Source organism: Pezoporus wallicus, unplaced genomic scaffold (genome assembly GCF_028554395.1).
Source record: "Pezoporus wallicus isolate ANWC-B61680 ecotype Strahan unplaced genomic scaffold, APGP_CSIRO_Pwel_v1 contig_5709, whole genome shotgun sequence".
Classification (NCBI taxonomy): Eukaryota; Metazoa; Chordata; class Aves; order Psittaciformes; family Psittacidae; genus Pezoporus; species Pezoporus wallicus.
In genome coordinates this window covers 1,099,459-1,121,255 of record NW_026635251.1, presented here as the reverse complement: position 1 = coordinate 1,121,255, position 21,797 = coordinate 1,099,459, and the positions used below count along the sequence as shown (strand labels likewise).

Here is a 21,797-nt window from a genome sequence, read left to right as displayed (position 1 = left end):
AGACAAGAAAGAGACTGTTCTTTGGGTCATCCTCACAGTACTTTATTTATTATATGATGGGGTTTGTTGGTTTCTGGAGAAAGAATTTTGAGTATTCTAAAACAATGATTTCTTTGTAAAATGTGAGATTTCACTTTATTATATTTTTCCAAAGGTCCATATATTGTCATTAGAACAAAGCTGATGCCAAAAAAATTGGGTGCTGCATAAAACAACACAAAACAAAGTGTAATATCCCAAAATAAAACCCCAAGCTTTTAGTTTTGTTTTGCTTTCGTTTCCTTGCTCCATGTTGCACTTTTAAAATGAACCTTCAGAACAAGGACCTCCATTCTCTACTTTAATGAATGAACAAAACAAATATGCTTCCAACTATCACTCAGATACTCATTTATTTCTTCCCAGGCGCTGAAGAGAAAACAAATCTGGAGCTCATTATCCTCGTTGGCACTGCAGTGATTGCCATGTTCTTCTGGTTGCTTCTTGTAATCATCCTCCGAACCGTTAAGCGGGTAATGAAAAAATTCTTGTACTGTCCTATCAGCACTGGTCTTGCATGACAAATGAGAGCTGACTTGAGTTCTTTTGTGTTGCTTCTTTCCATTGTTCTTAAATCAACAGACACATTTTTTCTCTCCATGCTGTAGCATTCTTGCCTGGAACCTGGGGCACAGAAATTTGTTTTTAATTGAGAAGCCCTCACAAGAGAAAAAATGTTTCAGCTGGTTTTATTAAAAAAAAAAAAAAAAGAAAGAAGTGCAAGTAATTAACAGTGATCACACTCATGATGACATGGTGAAATGGGTAAAATGGTAGCCTGGTATTTCTGGGAACTAATGAAACACTACAAAGTGAGAAGATGGCACTTTGCCCGCACATCACCAGCAAAAAATCTGTGCAACTTCAACTAATACTATTTTCCAGGCCAACGGAGGAGACATGAAGACTGGGTACTTGTCAATCGTCATGGATCCTGATGAAGTCCCAATAGATGAGCACTGCGAACGGCTGCCATATGATGCCAGCAAGTGGGAGTTTCCCAGAGACCGGCTAAAGCTAGGTGTGTCTTCATTACGTGAGGCATTTTGTGATACCTGTGCTGGGAGGTGTTTCAGGTCCTGGCTTGCCATGGGGCTGCCCTGATGCAGGACCCCTGGATGGTCTCTGTCGCCTTGTAGGATATAGTAAATCCTCTCCTTATTACCAACACTCTGTTAATTTCTGATACATAAACTCAGTTTTGAGTTGCTCTTTATTCTGCATCTTTTGCCCACTGTGCCAGGGAAATAAACCGGAGTATGTTCATCTTCTCACTTCAAGGTAAACCTCTTGGGCGTGGAGCTTTTGGCCAGGTTATAGAAGCTGATGCGTTTGGGATCGACAAAACTGCTACCTGCAAAACAGTGGCAGTCAAAATGCTTAAAGGTAAAAATGATGACTAAAACTTCACCTTGAATCCAGAATATAGGGATAAATACAGCTACAATACTATAACCAGTAGAAAGAGAAAAAAACCAAACTATTTGTACCAAAGGTGTAATTAATGTTAATGTGATGTGTTAATGTAATTAACAAGTTTAGCGTAACAGTTGATGTCATGAAGCAATGATTAGGAAAAAAACATGCCTTTCCCTCACTGATAAGTGGATCAACTGTGGTTTCTTAGTCATTGCTTTACATATCTACTCAGGTTCAGAATATGAACTTGCTCCTGCATACAATTTTCACATGTCCATTTTTGCCTCATGCAGCCTAGTAGGGAGCTTTCTGCAAGTCTCAGACAATGGCTTAGGCATGCTCCAAAATGAGTTGTAATTTTGAACAGCTTTCTCCTCACTTTAAATCATATTATAGTGCTTTGCAGTCACCACAAAAAAGTTGTAAGCTGTGGTTCCAAGCATACTGTTCTTGAAGGCAATGTAGCTGGGGCAGCAAAATGGGGCTGCTAGCATCCAGGGGCTGTATCCCACCCTGTGCTGTACTGAAGGAAGAGTGGGAAAGCCAGGGATTTCTGACAGAGCAGTGTGAACATTCACAAGTGCAGGCAATATCTGTTGCAGTCAGGTTGGAATGGGATGGGTGTGCATGGAACCCCTGTCCCTCCAGCATCGTAGTGCTCAGGCAGCCTGCAGAGAGCTGCCTCCTCTGCTCCTTCCTCCCCACTGCTTCAGCTCTTTCCTCTTCCCCTTCTATCTGTGTGAGATGAGGACACCAGCCACATATCCAGGCTTTTGGTGAGGCTGCAGGGTCAGGCATGTTTGGCCCTGGCCATATATTGCCTAGACCCATTGGACCCCAGCAGTGGCTCTAGGACAATGTTTCTAGCTCTTCTTGGTTGGAAAGGTCAAATGGTAGAGTACAAACTGCTCAAAAGGTCTGTAGGAAAAAAGATGTTTGCTAATCTGGATTGTTTGGATCCCATTCTGGTGTACTGGAAAATGTTTAAAAGCAGAGCAAAACCAACCCTGTCATGCAATTGCCCAGCTTTAATCAGTGTCCTGTGCAGCATAACTGACCCAGGCTACCAACAAGACTTCTCACTAGATGAGCTGGAAAAATAACAGGAGAAAATGCAGAGGAGGGGAAAACCTTTCTGCCTTTGATGCTCTTCATCTTTGTTGTTTTGCCTCTGCAGAGGGTGCAACCCATAGTGAGCACAGAGCACTTATGTCAGAGCTGAAGATCCTCATTCATATCGGCCACCATCTCAATGTTGTCAATTTACTTGGAGCCTGTACAAAGCCAGGAGGTGAGTCAGTTCTCAGTGGGTGGAAGCTGCTAGTGAAAACCCTGTTTCTGCTGCACAGAAAATTGAGTTCCAAAATTAAGGCTGTAAGAAATAGTCTTCTTTTTTAAAAAAATATATTCGAACAAGAGTGAGCAGGTCTGGAGATGGATAAGGGCTCAAAAGCCCTGAGTTCTCCATCCAGCTCCATCTATTAGTTTTTGTATCACTTTGCTTTTCTGTATCTCAGATCCATTTTTATAGTGGGCACCCGCTGTGTGACAGACTTTGGGTCCGAGTCCAGTAATAGACTTAACAAATTGGTTTTATTCTTATCACTGGGTACAGTGAAACTGCAAGTTGTGACCTCCCTCTCTGGCTTTGGATGGGATGTGGGTGCCTGTGTGCGTGTGTAGGAAGGGAGATTGCCATTTGTAGTCCAGCTCTGGGTGGATGAACCTTTATACTTACTTTATAATGGGGGACAGATGTTTTGTTTAACAAGTCCAGCACTGAATGCTAATTTGGAATAAATTCAGTGTAAAGTAACTCAGTAATAATTTTTCAGGGAAGCTGACTTGTTGGCTTGCTGTGGGGTCCGAATTTAATTTGTAAATTCCATGGCAGAAGTGTAGTAGTTGAGGGAAACATAATCCATAAGTATTTCTTACCTTGTTTATTCCATAATAGAATAGAGATGGCCAGTATCTGGATCCTAGAATGGAAATCTATCCTTTTGACATATGCATATAGATGAAGCAATTTGAGCGTGAAATACCACATTTGCACTGTATATTAAGGCATTGTCTGAAACCAAGATTTCTGTTTTAAATTTTTAGGACTTAAACTGCCTGCAGAAAAATGCATGGATAAGCATGTGTGTAACTTTATCACAAAGGAGTGGTTAATTGCAGTGAAGTTCATTCAGATATTTATGTCTCATCCTTACAATGTCAATTAGCATAGGCAGTTATTGGCACTTTAAGTAGAAGCACGCCCCTGCACATTTTCACATATGACACTGGGCCTGTGATTTTTCAAAAGCATGTGTTCTTCCTTCCTTCCTAATACAGCAGAAAAGGAATCAATTCCCTGCTTTGATTAGATTTTTTTTTTTTATTACTAGCATTTTTAAAAACCTCTGGATAGGAGAATGCTTTTTGAAATGGATGTATTTCTAGCCACAAATTCTGTTCTGAGATAAGGTGGGATATAAATAGTCTAAATAAGGAATGGCTTTGTGTTTTGCAGGCCCACTCATGGTCATTGTGGAATACTGCAAGTTTGGAAATCTGTCAGCTTACCTACGGAGCAGGAGGAGCGAGTTTGTCCCGTACAAGGTAAGGAGTCAAGGTTACTTGACATTACATTGGAATGTTTGTTCTGGTGGGTTTTTTCCACATGCAACATTTCTGTTTCTAGTGCAGACTGAAGTGGCGATCCTTGGGGACGCTGAATATCTAGTACTTCCCATGGGAATGAGAGATGGCAAAGACATCAGAGGTCATCTAGTCTTTCCCCTGGCCCCTGCAATGTAGCTATTTTGTTATTGTTAGCTTAAAATGCACAGGAACTGGGCTTCCACTGTTTCCCTTGGCAGATTGTTCTACACTTGGCCATATCTGTCAGGAAGTTTTTCTGATTATCAGCCTGAATTTTTTCCTTTCTTAGTTAAGCTCCGGACCACCTTAAATAACTGCACACCCTGCCTAGTGCACATATCCATCAGATATCCATAGGTATCTTCTATCACATGATTATCCTTTCCATTATGCCCTTGGCTCATTGCCGAACCAGGCTATATATTTTGCTGTTAATCATTTGTATAATTGAGTTTATGCTGAGCTATGTACCTCCCAAGTCCTTAGGAAAGGGGAGCTCCATCACAGCACCCCCTCTTTCCACCTCAGTTTGAAGGGAGTGGGAAGTTGGAGGCTGGCATATTCAAGCTCATTTCTGGATGCCTCTGAGAGGGGGTCTGGTTTCTGGAGAGGGGTTGGGAGGATCCATCCCCTCCAAGAGTTGTACTGCTGGATAAAGAGCGTACCTGCACGTACCCAGCACTGAGCATCATGCCTGGGACCATATCCTTTTTCACCCACAGCCAAGAGGGAAGCCCCTGGGATATGCTCTGCCGCTCTGGTAGACCTGAGTTTTCTTGCAGCTGCTGTACCTAGATCAGAGCTTCTTCAAACTGCTTGTTGGTTCTCCAGGGGGTTATTTTTCTTCAACTTTGAAGTCATTGTTTACTATTTTATGTTGGCAAAGGCAACTTGCTGCATCTTCTTGTGAGGTATGAAGGATAAACAAATATCTGAGAGGCCTTGAAGGAAGAGTCAGGGTTTCATGAGGGTGCTGACCCTTGCACAAGTGGTGGAGATGGGAATTGGCAGTGGAAAAAGACTGCCCTGCCAGGGGAGAAAGGTCACCAAACTGAAGCAGGAGAAAATGGAGATGTGGTTGAGGAAACCTGTGGAGCTGGCATCCTCCCTAGAGGCATTTGGTGTCTTAGGGGAAGGTGGAAATCAGAGTTTTAGGGCTGCTAGGGCTTTGGCCAACATAGAGGTTTAGCAGAGGGGCCTTTGCAATGGTGGGAGGTAAAGCCATAGCAGTACAGAGAGGCTCAAGTATGTGAGAGGAGGTTTGGCAGCATCTGTGTGTACTTCACAAATGGTGGGCACGAAGGGGCTGAGGCCCCCCAAGCGTGTGGAGATGTTGCTGGGGGGGCAGCCGGGAGACCATGGGAGCAGGCTAAAGCCTTGCTGTGGAGTGGCAGAGGGTGCTTGGTGAGCCCATGTGGCCATGAGTTAGGGTTCCACAACCAGAGCTGGCTGATCATGCAAGTGCTGTGCTGCCCTCCCTGCCCTCAGTGGTGCCAGTGGCAGATTTCGGGGAGCATCACTGCCTCTCCTGGGAAAACCTGTGGCATGCTTTCTGCTTTCTGCTTCTGATTTCTCCCACCCTCCCCTCACACTTCTAGAACAAAAGTGCCAGATTCCGGCAGGGGAAGGAGAACTATGTTGGTGACCTCTCTGCAGACCTGAAGCGACGGTTGGACAGCATCACAAGCAGCCAGAGCTCAGCAAGCTCTGGCTTTGTGGAGGAGCGGTCCCTGAGTGATGTGGAAGAGGAGGATGGTAGGATATGTCTTCTCCTCATGCTGGAACAGCTGTCTTTACTGGGGGCTGATGAGGAACGTTGGGGACTATGGGATTTCCAAAGCTTCCTCAAAGCTGTGTGCATGGTATTTCCTGGGTGACCAAAATTCCTGAGTTATGGATTATCTAGCTCAGCATCCCAAACTCCTCAGCATAATCCAAGGTACTGTCCTGTCTTAAAAGGGTGCATTTTTAGTGCACTGCTTCTGTCTATTTTACACTCCACTGTCTTCAGGGAGAATTGCAGAGCACAGACTTAGAAGGCTGTGCAGAGGGGGTGCAGTTAGAGGATGCTAACTAAATTTCCTCAGTGTTTACCCAGAAGTTAAATATCATGAAATGCCATCGGCTTATTAGCAGAGAGGCTGATTTGCCTTCCTGCTGCGCAGGTGGTCTGTCAGGAACAGGAAACCTGAATTACCACTATTCAAAGCCTCCCCTGGATATACGTACCATCTGCAGCAGTTTCATTGATGCATTTGCCATGTTCAGCTTTGGCAAGGACAGCACAAAGTGCTCAGTGCTGCCAATATATTTCAGAGACCGCTAAATGCAGCAAGTGGCGGGATCTGACTGGTCCGGAGGGAAGCCATAGCTCAACTGCCTGTACCCCAACTTCTACTAAAAATCATTTAATGCAAAGAAAAACATCAGTATGCTAACAGGGAGGATGATCTTGTGGTTTCAGTTTGATCTTAATGAATAATGTCAGGCATGCACTTTATGAATTTGTGCGCTGTTTTGGTCCTCAGACATCTCTGGTGTAAAAACCGACCCTCTGAGCTGGAATGTTGTAAGAAGTATGTAGACATAAAGAGGCCTCGAGATGAGGGGTTTAGCCACCAGTGTTATAGTTCTTGGAAGATTTCTTCTTAAAATCAAGAGCTGAGTAAAGACATTGAGTTGTTTGTTTCAGCAGGAACTAAATGCCTATGTATCTTTGTTGGATACTTGAGTGTATTATTCCTCCAAGTCACTAGAGGATGAGGTTAGGCTTCTTCCACTTTAAATTAGCAGGGCTTTTTGCCAAATTCAAGCCTTTCTCCCCATGGCGTATTCTTCCCCTCTAAGGACTAGGTGAGGCCTCCCTCTCATGGGTTTCCAAATTCATCTGCTGAAACCACAGCAAGCCTTTCCTGTCCTAGGAACTTGTGAGCTGACTTTTGGTTGTTTTTCTTCTGGGATTGTTTTGCAAATCTTTCCACTGGTGAGAACTGTGGAAATAAGCAAGGAGGGCTGGGGTATAACCAAGTTTATTTTACACACGACTAGTTTCATGTAAAAAGGGTTGTTACTGACAACTATCCAGCCAAAAAAAGGATTATGTTTGCCCTCCCATTTCAATGTGGCATAAGGTTAAGATGGACTTTTACCTACGAAGCAGTTATAGGTGAAATCAGTGACAAAGGGTATGTTTGATTGTTGTCTGATTCTTTGCAGCTGGTCCTGAAGACCTTTGCAAGAACCCTTTGACCATGGAGGACCTCATCTGTTATAGCTTCCAGGTGGCGAGAGGAATGGAGTTCTTGGCTTCACGCAAAGTAAGGAACTTCTCAGGAAGAGTGGCATGTTATTTATTTGACTGTAGGAAATAGTGCTGTAGGTCTATAGAAGGAAACAGTATGTTCATCTTTGGACTAGCAGTCATCCGCAGCATTTTCTTTTTGCTTTAAGACATAACCAAATCATTAATACTACAGAGTGAAACAGCCCATGCATTTATTGACACAAATGTTAGTGATATGTACAAGGCTTATGGGTCACTGATTCATAGAAGAATGATTAAGTAGTTGGAGGAGGGGAGCTGACTTATGAGGACGATTAAAGGAATTAGGTACAAATCTCTGGTAACCATAGCTGAACAGGAGTAAAGGAGTTTTCTCTGAGGAGGTTGCCTGTAACTTGTGCAGCAGGATCGGAAAGGCAGTGTGAGGAGAGATGATGCTCATCTATGAAATTTCACGGATGACTCCCTGGAGAGTCTCTTGCCAAAGACACCCTGGCAGTTGGTAACACCTCACCTGCATTTTCACTTTCTAGAAGTGCCTTTCTGTGGTTTGATCCTAAATATGTATAGCACATGTTTCAAAGGGTGTAAATTCCAGCAAGAGCAAAGAATTGCTGCAGTTGTTTAGACACAAAAAGTACTTAGAAACGGGAAAAGGGAATAAAAGCAGGGAATACAGAACTGTTCTAGAGTGCAGGCTAGGAGTTCAAAACCAGACTTGAGAGTCCTTTCTAAAAACATGCATTTCTCTACATTTCATACATCATGGTTGGCATGTATATGTAAAAACATGTCTTCAAACGATCTGCAGTTCTAGTCCATACTAGAAGCATATCTGCAGCCAATTTCAGAGCTTGGCTTTTTTACTTCAAGCTGCTGAGGCTTGAGTTTTGAAGACTTTGGGTTGTTGGCTAAGCTGTTGTTCTGCATATGTAAAGTCATGGACTTTTCTCTGTAGTCAAGATTAGTTTGTGTTGGAATCAAATAGATGTTTTAGTGTGGTATGTTTTTCAGAGAGAGAGCATAGAGCACACAGATTTGAGTGAACCTAAGTAAATCTAAAGGTAATCAGATCTGAACCTGTTTCGTGTCAGCTTCTTAGGATAATTAATTAGGTAACTTCAAAGGCCCTCTCTGCATAGTGGATAAACAGATGTATGTTTGGACTTGGGAATACAAGTCTCCCTGAGCCAAATCAGTTGTGACCATCACAAAAACACTTAAAATCAGTAACTGTTGATGCCGAGGTTTCTTTTTCTTAAAAGGTTTTAAGAATTATCTGGCCTTTGAGGCTCGGGGAGCACATATGTGAAAGAGATCAGCCCTGTGGACAGCGCTGTGACAACAGGCAGCATACGAAGTTGTTTACTTCTCTTTGCAGTGCATCCACAGGGACCTGGCTGCTCGTAATATCCTCTTGTCAGACAATAACGTTGTCAAAATCTGTGATTTTGGCTTGGCTCGAGACATCTACAAAGACCCAGATTACGTCAGGAAAGGAGATGTAAGTTTCAGATTCTCTGTTTCAGAGAGAATTAATATCAAGTCCGGACTCCTTTCCCCACCCCCCTTAAATGGGTTTCTGGAAACTGTTTTGCTAAACTGTGATACATTTTTGTTGATGAAAATGCTTTCAGGCCAGACTACCCCTAAAATGGATGGCACCAGAAACCATTTTTGATAGAGTATATACCATTCAGAGTGATGTATGGTCCTTCGGAGTTCTGCTATGGGAAATATTTTCATTGGGTAAGTCACTTTAGTTTTACTAAATGTTACTCTTAAATGTTAAACAACAGAGTCAAGCAGTCAAAACAGAAAACAGTCAAAGTGTTCTTGGATCCTCTGTAGCATTTTGGGTTTTTTACTTCTTGAAAATTTCCTGTTTATGTTCTCCATCAAAATAAAATACTCAGATTTCCTTCAAAATGCAAATATAGGAACATGGACTTGAAATGCTTCTTCATACAATTTCTGTAGGTGATGATGTGCTTCATCTGCTCCATCATAAATCTAAATTGTTTGCACATCCAAATATAGTGGATTACCTTATTAACTCATGGCCATAGCGAATTATCTGTTTGAAAATCAATCCCAGATTTTAAGAGTCTAATGCATTAAAATTACTCTTGCTCTTGTTTTAGGTGCATCACCATACCCAGGAGTGAAAATTGATGAGGAATTTTGCAGAAGACTGAAAGAAGGAACAAGAATGAGAGCACCAGACTATACAACACCTGAAATGTGAGAAACTGTTCTTCCAGTTGCCTGCATTTACCCCACAATAATAGCAGGTGCTGGAGCAAGCAGTAGGTGCTGTTTTCTTCATGCTGATATTTTAATGGGCTTTGTTCTTCCAGGTACCAAACAATGCTGGATTGCTGGCATGGGGATCCTAAGCAGAGGCCAACTTTTTCAGAGCTGGTGGAGCACCTGGGAAATTTGCTGCAAGCCAACGTCCGTCAGGTACATGGAATGTATTCTCTGGTTGCTAAACCCACCAGCTGAACCCCTCCTATCCTGACAGCCACCATGAAATCTCCTAGTTGGGTACTGTCCACTGGGGATGTGGGGGAGCCTGGGCTTCTTCTACCCCTTCAGTTACTGACTGGCATAGTTGGGGAAAGGTTGCAGAGGTCTGTTATGGTAACCAAAAGCTGTGTTGCCCTGCCAGCAAGGGCTTCCCATGACACCTCCACTGCTGTTACTTAGCTGTCTGGCTGGGAGTTGTAGGTATGCTGGGGAGTTGTTCACCAGCCAGACAGCAGTGGCATCATGGGCTCAATTCGCTGCTCTGCTGCTGATTTCTCTGCATAGTACAGAGGCGTTTCGGCAGGTAGCCCCTGTTGATCTTACTGTGCCAAAGATGGGTATCTTGGCATATGTGAGCATGTGGGCAGCAATGCTTTTAATGACTTTTATGGAAAATGAGTATGCAGGTGTTTTGCTGTCTGTCAGCAGCTCAATGCACATAAGTGTATTAAGACTTGTCCTGTGTGCAGGCACTTTGGTAAGGGAGCCCACTGTGTCCAGGTGAGCGATATGGGCCTCCCTCCCAGGTTCTCCATCTTGTGGCTCCTTCTTAATGTACTATGGAAGTCGACAAGGCCAGAGCAACAGATGTGAGCACATTGGGTGAGAGAGGCTGCGTTTGGCCACATGCTCTCCTATTGGACAAGTTCTCCCTTTCTGACCTATTAGTAACAATAGGAATTACCTGCCCTTCCAAACTATTGTGTCTGTGCATACCAAGACTCAGGAAGGGGAGCGTTTCTTCACTTTTCTGCAGAGCAGCTTGTGTCACATGTATCACATCACCACAGGCTGGCTGAGGTTGGAAGGGGCCTCTGAAGGTCATAGGGTCCAACCTCGCCGCTCAAGCAGGACCACTGATACCTCTTTGTCCGGGACAATGTCCAGATTGGCTTTTGAATATCTCCAAGTATGGAAACTTCGCAACCTCTCTGGGCAACCTCTGCCCCTGCCCAGTCACCCTCACAGGAAAAAAGTGTTTCCTTGTATGTTCAAAACATATTTTGTGTTATTTACCTATAACCTAATATGGTTGGATTGCTAATGATTTAGACCCTCTCGTCATAAACTATTGTGTACTGTGACTATAAATCTGATTTACTATCTGATAACGAATAGCTAAATATGTATGTGTCATATTGTAATCCAAAAGAGATAGATGCAAAAAAAAAAAAAAAAAAGAAAAAAATTAGATTAGAAAATCTACTAAAGGATTTCTCTTGGGACTATAAATAGATATGCAGCACTGAAGGACGCATAATCCATTTTTTCTATTATTTTAGAGCAAAAATATAAGCAAGTGGAAGAAATTGAAAAAGTAGTTATCCTTGTTATTCACATCAAGTTTGATGTCAAAGCGTTGATGGAAAATTTCCATCAATACTTTTTTTTTTTTCTTTTTTTTTTTAATTAAATTTACTTCTTATACTTAATTTAGTCTTTCTGGTTAATACCAGAAATTTCCATAGCCTAATTCATTTTAAGGTAATCTTTTTCCTCAGGTTCATATTCTTTGTGTCATTGAGATTCAAACATTCCTAAACCCTACATTTTTATTTCAAAGACATCAATAAAAAACGTTCAGTTTATTCTTTATGTTACAATATGTCATATAAAACCATCATTTTTGAATCTAAAATTACTTGACAGTGATTCTCATTAAGTTTCTTTCTTTTAATGTAGCTGCTCTGCAAAGGTGATATAATGTTCATAGTTTAATAAAGCAGCCACGGTATTACTGTTGGACTGATGCATTCTCCATGTACATGTGTGTGTAACTGTTTATGTCAGTGTATCTCTGTAGCCAATTTAATTTTTGCATTTTTTCACTGCATTCTGCAGGACGGTAAAGACTACGTTGTCCTTCCTTTGTCAGTATCGCTGAATGTGGAAGAGGACTCGGGTCTCTCTCTCCCCACTTCACCTGCTTCCTGTAGGGAGGAAGAGGAAGTCTGTGATCCTAAATTCCATTATGACAACACAGCAGGAATTAGGTATTTTATATGGTGGACATCCTACTGGGGCCTCTGGGCAGGTTTTGTTCATGCTGGGGGCAGGGAAAATGAAAGGAAGAGACTTCAGCTGCTTGGTCCATATTTAACCTCTTCCACAGGGATAAGAAGGAATCTGTACAGCTTTTGTAGGCAAAAACTAGTTTCTTATCTCCCCAAATGCCAATGACTTTTTTTTTTTCACTACCCTTTCAAGATTTGGTATTATCATTTAAAAAAAGAAAAATAAATCATAAGTGTACTTAAGTTAGTTTTTAAGAATCAGAATGAATAAAAAAGTCTTACTGATCCAATACAATTGTGTTCACACTCTTGTATTGCAGCTGCCTAAATTATTAATGGTAATAGATTTATCATTAGTGACCTCTCTGGCATTTCCCCTCCTAGAGTGACATGCTGGTAAATGGGTCATGAATTGATGGCCAAGGGGAATGCAACCTAAATGTTGTCACTGCTCTTTTGTCCACTGCTTGTTTCTGGTGGGCTGTTGGGGCATCCACGATGGAGCAACAGTGGTAGATGCTGTTTGGTGTTGTGGCAGAGGTGACTTCCCCAGTAAGGAGTTTGTACTAGTGTATTTAAGAAGGGTTCACATTGGACCTTGTGAGGACCTCAGGTGTGGGATGTAAGGGAGAAAAGTATTTTCTTATCCAGTGCTGCCTAAGATCAAATTCAGCCACTTGGATGCTAGAAGCTCTGGGTTGCTTGCTGCAATCTCAGGAGTAGGAGGAGGATAGAAGGAGATGAATCCAACTATAAGAGCAGAGAAGGACTCTGTTGGCAGGGTTCACGTGGTTTCCACAAAGTGGAACCTTCTCCCTCACTGTTTGTCTTGTATCTACCAAAGACAAAGTTCCCAGTTATTTTGTGTACCACAGGATGGCTTTTTTATGTTGGTCCTGGGAAAGCCTAGGTAGACACAGTGCATTTCACACTTCAGTTGAACTTGTGGTCCTAGAGTTGAACTCTCAACCCCCGAGTTTTAGTAGTGGGGCAGTCCAAAATATAAATATTTAAAAGACAAAAAAGCATGATTGAACACTGAAAAGTCACACATACTTTTCCACTTCTAATACTTCCTATATGATTTTTGCTGGTCCCCATTTTCTGTTATGAACAGAAGTAAAATCTCTCTGTCAACTTTTAAAAAGACTTTGAAACTCTTTCTCTTGTCTTATAGTGTGACAGGGGTGTGAAAGCACTTGTGGAAATCATTCTGGGAGAGGCAAAGTGAGGAGCTTAAGACATGCTTAGGAGCTTTATTCTTCTGGTAGCTGGAAACAATTTTGTTGGCATGGATCCTGCTATACATTTAGTGGAAAAGATTGATCTGTTCAGTAATGTCTTTTTCAATCATCACAAAAGTCTGAACTATGAGGAAAGGCTGAAAAATACAATCTCTAAATCAAAGCAGGAAGAAGAAAACAAGCACAGGGAAAACAGAGAATATTAAAGAATATTTACATTGCTGAGGTAAATTCAAATCAGCAGGACGTCCTAATAGCTGCTGTATTTAGCTTAGGAAATAGATCTGTAATTTCTGAACCTTGCAAGATTGTCATTAAGAACAGTCAGGTGTGGTAAAGAAGATTTAAGGAAGATTTAAGGTATGCATGTAAATGCTTCATTCTTAGAAAGAACAGAAAAGGCGTAACCTTAAATCAGGTTAACCTGAATCCTAGGAATGATGCCAGACTAAACAATCAGATAAATAATGGTAAATGCCTACAAGAAAATTAAGTAACTAAAAATGGCCAGCATGGATTTGTCAAGAACAAATCAAGTCAAACCAATCTACAATTCATTTTTCGGGAGATTAATTGGCTTGGTGGATAGCAGGAAAGACAGGGTTTTATTTTCTCGGGGGGATTTTTGGCCCTTTTTTAATGGGACAGTCTATTATAAAATGCAAATATGTGTCAGGAAATACTGTCAGTGTGTCATCTGAGCCCTCACTGCCACTGGGCAGGAGTCAGACTCCACGTGTGGCCTTTCTCTGCCTGCACACTATTTCTGGTCCTGTTTGCAGAGTAGCTTGGCTTAACCAGGAGGATCTTGCTCGTTGTAGTCCATGAAGGCTGATTCTGTCTGGGTTGAGCAGAAAGACACAGGACTTCCGTAACTGGGAGGTTATTCAGATCAAGAGGCTGGGGTTTCCAGTCCTCACCCTGGTAACTGTAGTCGTGGCCATGCAGTTCTGTGACTGTGTGGACAATTAGATGCAAGCACACATGAAGCTTTCAGACTAAGAAGGCAAGTTGTGAATGAACTTATCACCATTCAAGGTGATGTTGTACAGGAGGATAAGTGGACTAGATTCTCCATTAGATGTTTTTGGTCCTGTCAGGGTTGGGTTGGGAGTGGATTAGATAACATTGCAGAGTAACAGGAGTAGAAGACATGTTCAATATAGAGACCTTGAAAGAACTGGTTTTGCTAAGTCTAGGAAGAGCAAATGGAGAGGGAACATATTAACAGTTTCCAGTAAATGAAAAGTTGCTTGAAAGAGGATGCTAATTGTTTATTCTGTGTCCCTAGCAATAAGACAAATTTTATTTGCAGCAAATACTCGAGTTTAATATTTGAAAACCATTCTAAAGTGTGATTGAGCACCAGGGCAGGCTACAAAGGGAACTTGTAAAATCCCCACCAGCTTAAATATGTGCTTGTTGGAGATAGGCAGGACTCAGCATAGCTAGGCTCAAAACTAGGAAATGGGATGAATGATGCTCTTAATTGCCTTCAGCTTTGTGCTTCAGGTGAATGCAGGTTTCTTTTCTAAATCCATGGCTTTTTCTTCGTTAGCTGTTAGGAGCATAAATGTGTCCTGTTTAACTGGGACAGTATCCATTTTATTCCACATCCGTTAAGACAGAAAGCTGAGGGTAGCTGTTTTGTTTGCTGTATTAGTACCTCCATGAAAGTAATGAGGCTTTTTGGTCCAATATTTTTTATGGATGTCATCCTGACCAGAGGGCTTCTTTTGGAGAAGAGCCTTCAAGAGACACGTAGCACTCCCTGTCCTGATCCCCACGGTTTAAGGGCGGCAGTCTGCTGAGTCTGCTGTTGTTGTCCTAGGTCCAGCCAGGGGTCTCAGAAGTGCAGTCCAAAGGAAGAGACACATAGCTGAGCTCCAGGCTCCTCTGTTTATTATACTTCTAAGTGAAGCTTGCAGGAAGTGAAGCCCTCCAGTGTAACTGAGAAAAGAGGCTGTTTTCTCTAAGCCGTTTCTTAGAATTTGCTCAGAGATCAAGATTGTCATGAGCAGAAGGTCAGAAACATGTCACTTTCTAGCCTGTTCATCCTTCTCAATAAATGGATATTTTGAGGTTTGCATAACATGTTTTAACAAAAAGATTGACTTCTCTGTAGAGAGATAAAAGGATTCTGATATCATTGTGCTGTTTTCAGCCAAGTTGTGGAAAGTGGACACAAAATATTGTTTTGTTTTCTTTTCTTTTCAGTCAGTACCGACAAGGTAGCAAAAGAAAAAGCCGCCCTGTGAGCGTGAAAACATTTGAAGATGTCCCATTGGTAACCACTGTAAAAGTTGTTCAGGAGGTGAGTTTGTCTGATATTTGTATGTCTTCTGTCCGTCTGTTTATTTTATTTTATTTTATTTTATTTTATTTTATTTTATTTTATTTTATTTTATTTTATTTTATTTTATATTTATCCCTTTGCATTTAATGCATTCCTAACACCTTTGCAGGAAAACCAGACAGATAGTGGGATGGTTCTTGCATCTGAAGAGCTGAAGACTTTAGAAGAGAGTGATAAACAAGTGAAAATACCCTTTAGGTAAGGATTAGGCTGCATGTAGATTTGAACAAGACGTTTTGTTTACAGGATGTCAGAAAACTGATTGGTTTCTAAATTTTTTAGAAGACAAAATATTGTCTTACTGTATTTTTAAAAACACAAGGAAATATTGTGCACTGTGTCCCTGGTCATCTGCATTTGGTACCAGGAGAGGAAAGGTATGCAGCCACTGGAAATAATGGCTAGCAATGCAGAAGGGACTTGTATTCGTCAGCTACAAAGCATCAACCACCACTCAAAGGAACTGAGCTGTTGCACACAATTGAGCATATTTTTGAGGGCTTGTCTGCAGTGACAAAGAGCTCCTTTTCTTTTCTTTTTCTTTCTTTTTTTTCTAAAGCTGACTCTTGAGTTTTCAGGATGTACCTGGGTGTATTTTCAGAGCATTGTTCAGGGAGTTCATTGTGCAGTTCACAGGAAGCACAGTAGCGTTCATGGAGCTCAAGCCTCACGTATGCTCTCTGAGAGCTTCTCAGGAATTATTTTTGCCAGGACAACTTCAGTGCAAACAAAAGTATACTGCAGTTACAACTGCACCACAGCTGAAATGTGTGAAGCTTCTCAAAGTTTTCTGCCCATTTCATCTGTGCTCACAATCTAACTCTTTGTATCACCATAAAATTAAATATCTTTTTCATGTGTTAGTGAAGTTAGGGCATATAAAAAGGTCCCTTTTATAATCAAATGCATGTTTAAAAAGGCTTGAAGCCAGCTTTGCTAAGTGCCCTCCAGAAGACAGTCTCCACAGCTCTCTCAGTCCTGTTTCTGCTTGTTTTTCACAGCACGCTGGTGCCCAGCAAGAGTAACGAGTCCGTCATGTCCGAAGCCTCCAACCAGACGAGCGGGTACCAGTCGGGGTACCACTCGGATGACATGGACACCACCGTGTACTCCAGCGAGGAGACTGAACTCTTGTGTGCCCGGGAGCCTTCTCCCCAGCTCTGCCGTGCTCATGGGCTCGCCTATGACAGCTCCGTGCCGCTCGCCTCCCCACCGCTCTAGGGTGAAGCTCCAGGTCCCCCCACGATGTGCCTTCCTTGCCTGAGCTCGGTGGTATTCAGGTTTGATGCACAGAAAGATGGCGTCCATGAGACTAAGAAAAGACGTTTATTTTTCCTGAACAGGATGCAGGAGCATCTGGCAGCAAAACTGCGCCATGCTGGGCTGTGAGGCACTTTCCTCAAGAGATGCTTGTGGCTGAGGGTGCAAAGCCCTGGCTGCAGTGTGTGGGCTGTGCCGACCCAGTGGCAGAGGCAGCATGGTGGCCTTCGGAACCCTGGTGACATGGTGTTCAACCGAACTGTTTCTAGTTGTACGAGATAACGGCACAGACCTGCTCTTTTTCTGTTGTTGTTGTTGTTTCTCCACTTGTGGCTGGACTCCAGGAAGGAAACAGCACGGCACTGGCTTCTTGTTTCTCAGAGTTATCCCTTGCTTGTACCTCCACAAACAAAAAAAGGAACCTCCAGCTCAAGGCTCTGGCAGTCGCTGACGGCCTGAGTCTAAACATAGGCTGGGCTAAATATAGGTGGGGGCAATGGTCTCTGTCCTTGGCACAGGAAAAAAGTTGCTGTACCGGGCAGCATGAGCTGTGTTTGCTTGCAAGACTTGTGTGGTGAGGCTGGTCAGTAGGCAAAAGGAAGAGCACTGAGCCAAGTGATGGGACAGGGGTGCAGGGGCCATGCCTCACATCTGAGGATGGCTCTGGCCCACGTTGTCCCCAACACCCTTGACCCATGCCACATGCCTGCCTGCTTCTGAGCTAGCCTGAAACAGCTGCAGAAAATACCCCCTCTCTGAATCACCACCAGGGCAGCCTCTGCAACAGGCAGAAAAGTCAATGTAGTCTACCTTAGGACCACAGGGAGCCCTGTGGTCCTCATGGGGCATCCTAAAGGCACCCTACCTTCTCATCTCATCCCTCCTCCCTCAGATGTAGGTCTGGCTCTTTCAATTTGCAAACTCAAAGTCTGTTTGCAATAGCAGAGATCTTGGTTTATGTAGTCTTGGGTATCCGTGACTGGTTTCATGGCAGCTCCAATCTTCCCTGAGTGGTGAGATTGTGCCTAATTGTTGGACAACTTCTTACCTGTGCTCTTGTAGTACCAGAGCTCTGCTGATAGACACAATGCCGGCTACAAGATCTTAAAATGTAAAGCTATTTCTACTGAGTTCTTTTTTGTATTTTTATAATTATTTTTTTTCAGTTTGTACTTACTATAATGTCAAATGCTGGGAACCATGAATATAAGGCGTATACAGTATTTATAGCCTCTTTATGTAGAAATAAATGTAATATATTAAAATATAAATATATATATTATATAATGTTATTGTACTAGTCACATTCTATATCAGAGTTCTGTAGCGTTACAAGGGTCACAAAACTTTTAATAGCTAAAACTTCACTTTATTAAAAGGGACTGGAAATTCAGAGGTGGGGGCTATGAGTAGATCTGTTTCCTTTTCTTACATGTATGTTCCTATATCCTTTCTATTGACAGTGAGGTTTGTCAAGTACTACTTAGTTCAAGTGCCATTTAATGAATCCAGTTATTAATACCATTGTACGGGTCTATCAACATTTCTGTGGCTACCTGTAGTAAAGAAGCTTCACTGATTTTAGCAGTTGGCAATAAGTGCCTTCAGAGAAATGGGCACAGGAACAGGCTGCTTGTACAGACCTTATCTCCTCTGAAGGAGTTTATTATATTCAATAATGGGAATGGTTGATCTAATTGTATTGTGACTTTTGCCTTGGGAGTAGCAGTTTCCCTTAAAGGCTTATTCATCTTTTCCCACTTGCATTTCTTCCCTCTCACTTGTTGCAACTGAAATGTTGTCCCTGCTCTTGTGTAGCAATGTCTACCTTTATTTTAAATCTGTACTTAAAGCTCCCACCTTTTCACTCTGTTGTCCACCTTTTGACTTTCTCTTCTGCACTGTGCAGGCCTTCATTCTCAGTGGAAGACTGGCCACTGCTGGGGTATCAGGACTTCAAGTATTGTAACAGCTTATGATTAAAAAAAAAAAAAAATCAAGGGAAGTTAAACTACAAACCCCAGACTTTATTCAACTTCACCGCAGTTTGAAACGAGACCTTTGTAGGATACTGCATGGTCAGACCACTTCTCTTGTAAGTGGGAGATCTCACTGCTAAATTCTTCTCAGTCTGAATATGGCACTAACACCTTCTACACACTATGTGCACATCCTAGCTACAAGGCTGTGGAATGTCAAGCTTCAAATGTCTCTCCATTCCTCTCCTGTATCTGAAGCATTTTACATCCAGGAAAGCAGGAACTGGGAGGTCAGGTAGAAAAATATGGGAGAGGTTTCATAAATCTACTGTAAGGGCTTCTAGGAAGGCCTTGTACTTTCATGTATATATTTGATATTTATCTTGCATCCCAGGCAAGAGTCTAGCCAATAATTGTATGCTCAATAGCCAATGCTACAAACTTTACCTCCCCTCCTTTCCAGTATTCTCCAATATCTTTAATGAAAATGTTCTTACGTGTATTATTGTATGATGGACATAAAATACTGAGACTGGCAGAATATTGGTAGGTAACCTGCTGAGCCACATGTTGGAGAGTCCTGACAGAGAGGTGGAGATGGAGATCTATCTTTGATGTCCACCTGCCCTAGTTCTGGAACTCCCAAATATTTGGGATGTTCAATTTAGATATCTCATTTTGTAGTTTTGCTTCCTCTCCAGATTGGTGTGACACACCATATGTGCCATGTACATGTAGTCAGATGCTTCCCTTTGTGGTTGTAGAACCTCTAAAATGGTTGTCTACCATAATGTAGACTGATGAAGTTGCAATATAACCATTTCAGCTAATGAGTTCTCACTTACAATTCTTGCCAGCCAATGAATCTCTCCTGTGGGTCCAAATAAGTTTACATATGTCTGGAAAATGTGGGAACTAGGACACACCTGCTTGAGGAAAGGAAATTAGTGTCTTTAAAACAAAACCCAGAAAAAAAACAACAAAAAAAGCCACCTCATATATTCAGATTCAGGAGAAAGCAAAGCTTCTATAAATGTGTTCATATATTTGGCATCCAGTAACACACTTCTTTTCTTAGACCACGGCCATTACTTCCTTTAAAACACCTGGACTTTCTGTGGTATTCTGAATACAGCATGTTCAGCTAATCCCCAGTCAGGCCACATCTCTCTTGATAGACACTTTAAGCTCCAAAAAGGATATTTTCAACGAAATGACAGCGATACAGAGCACAGATTTGCAAATGCTTCACAAACCATTCCCAGCTTTATCTCCATTCTGCAGCCATGAAATAAAGTGGCAGCATTTGGATCAGCATCCTTATCCATGAAATCCAGCTTGACTCTGAGCCCAATAAGCTGCAAACAGAAGGGGCACTCATGAGAATAGGGATCCAAACATATCACTCTGAGCAGCTGTGAAAAGGGAGAAGCAGTGATGGGGTTGACTCCTCTTGCTCAGATGAACTTCCAGAATGAACTGTAATTGCTGTTGGGTTTGGATGTAGCAAATCATGCAGAGCCATGCCTGAAATAAGCAGGTTTGGGGCTTGAAGATGGTTCATGTCAACTCTTATCAATGTAAACACAGCCCATCTGAAGAATGCAGGGGCAGTCAAGCATAGTAGCTAGGTTCTTCTCCTTGCAAAAGATACTGTAAAATGTATCTCATTCTTTGCCTGGAAATGTCCTGCAAATCCAGTCCTTGCTAAGCTTTTCTTGTTAATGCATCTCCCATCAGAAGCAAGTGTATGTCACACAAACATAAAATGTGTTATGGTGATCCTCCATGTCTTCTTCTGATGTGATTGTCCCCAAGAACCATACCTGGGGACTTCTGGGATGAAGCGCTTGTTAATTCTAAAAGCAGCGTGTGACTAAAAAAGGCTACAATCACAGAGCTCTTGAATTGGGAACAAAAGTTTCCTCATAATTGCATATCTTCTGGATGGTTCTAGGCTGGGAAACATAGCTGGGTAGCATGGATAGCCTCCAGATAAAAAGCTGAAATTGGCTATTTTTATATGAAACATTCCCAAACCATGAATCATCTGAGGTTTCCCCTCATCACTGATACTTGAGTACACACCCTGTGTTACCTCGCAGTATGGGACCTCACAAAGCAACAGCAAGGGCAAGGAAAACAACGTTAACATTTGTTCTTCCTAATTGAGAAATTTATCAGGGACAGAAGGTAGCCAACAAAGAACTTTTCTTTGGACTTCAGCCCTGGATTTTCATTCTGCCTGGCTGAGTGTTGCATTCTGTGTCATAATATATGTCCTCAGCTCCTCAACCCCTGACATTCGGGCTGATTAAGTCCCAGAAGGTCATTGGGAAACATAGCAGAAGCTTGTAACATATGGTGCTGATAAACATCTCAGCATCAGAGATAAGGAGCTGGTCAATGTAATCTTAGGAAGCTCAGATTTGCTTGACATTAAACTGTACAATGTAAAGCCTAATCCCTACACAGATTTAATTAGCTGTTAAACGTATCGTGTTCATGATGAAAGGTGTTCTGGTAACCTAGGTATTCACTGACTGCCACCAGTTGGTTCAGATGTGAAGTATCTTTGCCTTGCAGCTTGTTAGGATGACATGTTATGGTGAATGATGCCTGCTTTGTAAGCTTTTTTTGGAAGGGACAAATGAATTCGATTTCCAGACCCCCAGCTGTAGTGTCAGACACAGCCTCTGGTGCCAGGAAAAATGGCAATTCTGTGTGGTTTCCTAACTCTTGGTCAGAAAAATACTTTCATGAGGGTGGAATAAATGAACTGAGGTTTATTCTGCTTTCCAGGGGAAGCTGAAGCTGTCCAGCATCACACAGAACTGTTTCCCTGGACACTGTGATGTTTTCTCTTTCGGTGTAGTCATGCTAAGGGGCATGATTAGCAATGGTTTCACAAAAGTGAGTGGAAATGTAGCTGCATTTCGTTTTTTTTCTCTTGGTCTGTTTTCCCACCACAATCAGAAGCACGATTGCAAAATGTTGTATGTAAGGTAGTTTTCGTCTTGC

General features: G+C 42.2%; 1 protein-coding gene across 1 annotated transcript in view; it reads left to right on the top strand.

Annotated features, from left to right (window-relative positions):
* The window catches only part of KDR (kinase insert domain receptor), a 32,007-nt gene extending 13,939 nt beyond the window's left edge, over nucleotides 1-18,068 (top strand). The window contains exons 16-30 of the mRNA XM_057414013.1: nucleotides 406-512; nucleotides 925-1,060; nucleotides 1,321-1,425; nucleotides 2,636-2,749; nucleotides 3,977-4,065; nucleotides 5,706-5,862; nucleotides 7,324-7,424; nucleotides 8,772-8,894; nucleotides 9,028-9,139; nucleotides 9,535-9,634; nucleotides 9,751-9,856; nucleotides 11,765-11,916; nucleotides 15,399-15,495; nucleotides 15,647-15,735; nucleotides 16,539-18,068. Of these exons, the coding sequence (XP_057269996.1) occupies nucleotides 406-512; nucleotides 925-1,060; nucleotides 1,321-1,425; nucleotides 2,636-2,749; nucleotides 3,977-4,065; nucleotides 5,706-5,862; nucleotides 7,324-7,424; nucleotides 8,772-8,894; nucleotides 9,028-9,139; nucleotides 9,535-9,634; nucleotides 9,751-9,856; nucleotides 11,765-11,916; nucleotides 15,399-15,495; nucleotides 15,647-15,735; nucleotides 16,539-16,758 (1,808 nt within the window). The 3' untranslated portion in view covers nucleotides 16,759-18,068. The remainder of the gene's footprint in view (nucleotides 1-405; nucleotides 513-924; nucleotides 1,061-1,320; nucleotides 1,426-2,635; nucleotides 2,750-3,976; nucleotides 4,066-5,705; nucleotides 5,863-7,323; nucleotides 7,425-8,771; nucleotides 8,895-9,027; nucleotides 9,140-9,534; nucleotides 9,635-9,750; nucleotides 9,857-11,764; nucleotides 11,917-15,398; nucleotides 15,496-15,646; nucleotides 15,736-16,538) is intronic.
* The last annotated feature ends 3,729 nt before the right edge of the window (nucleotides 18,069-21,797 follow it).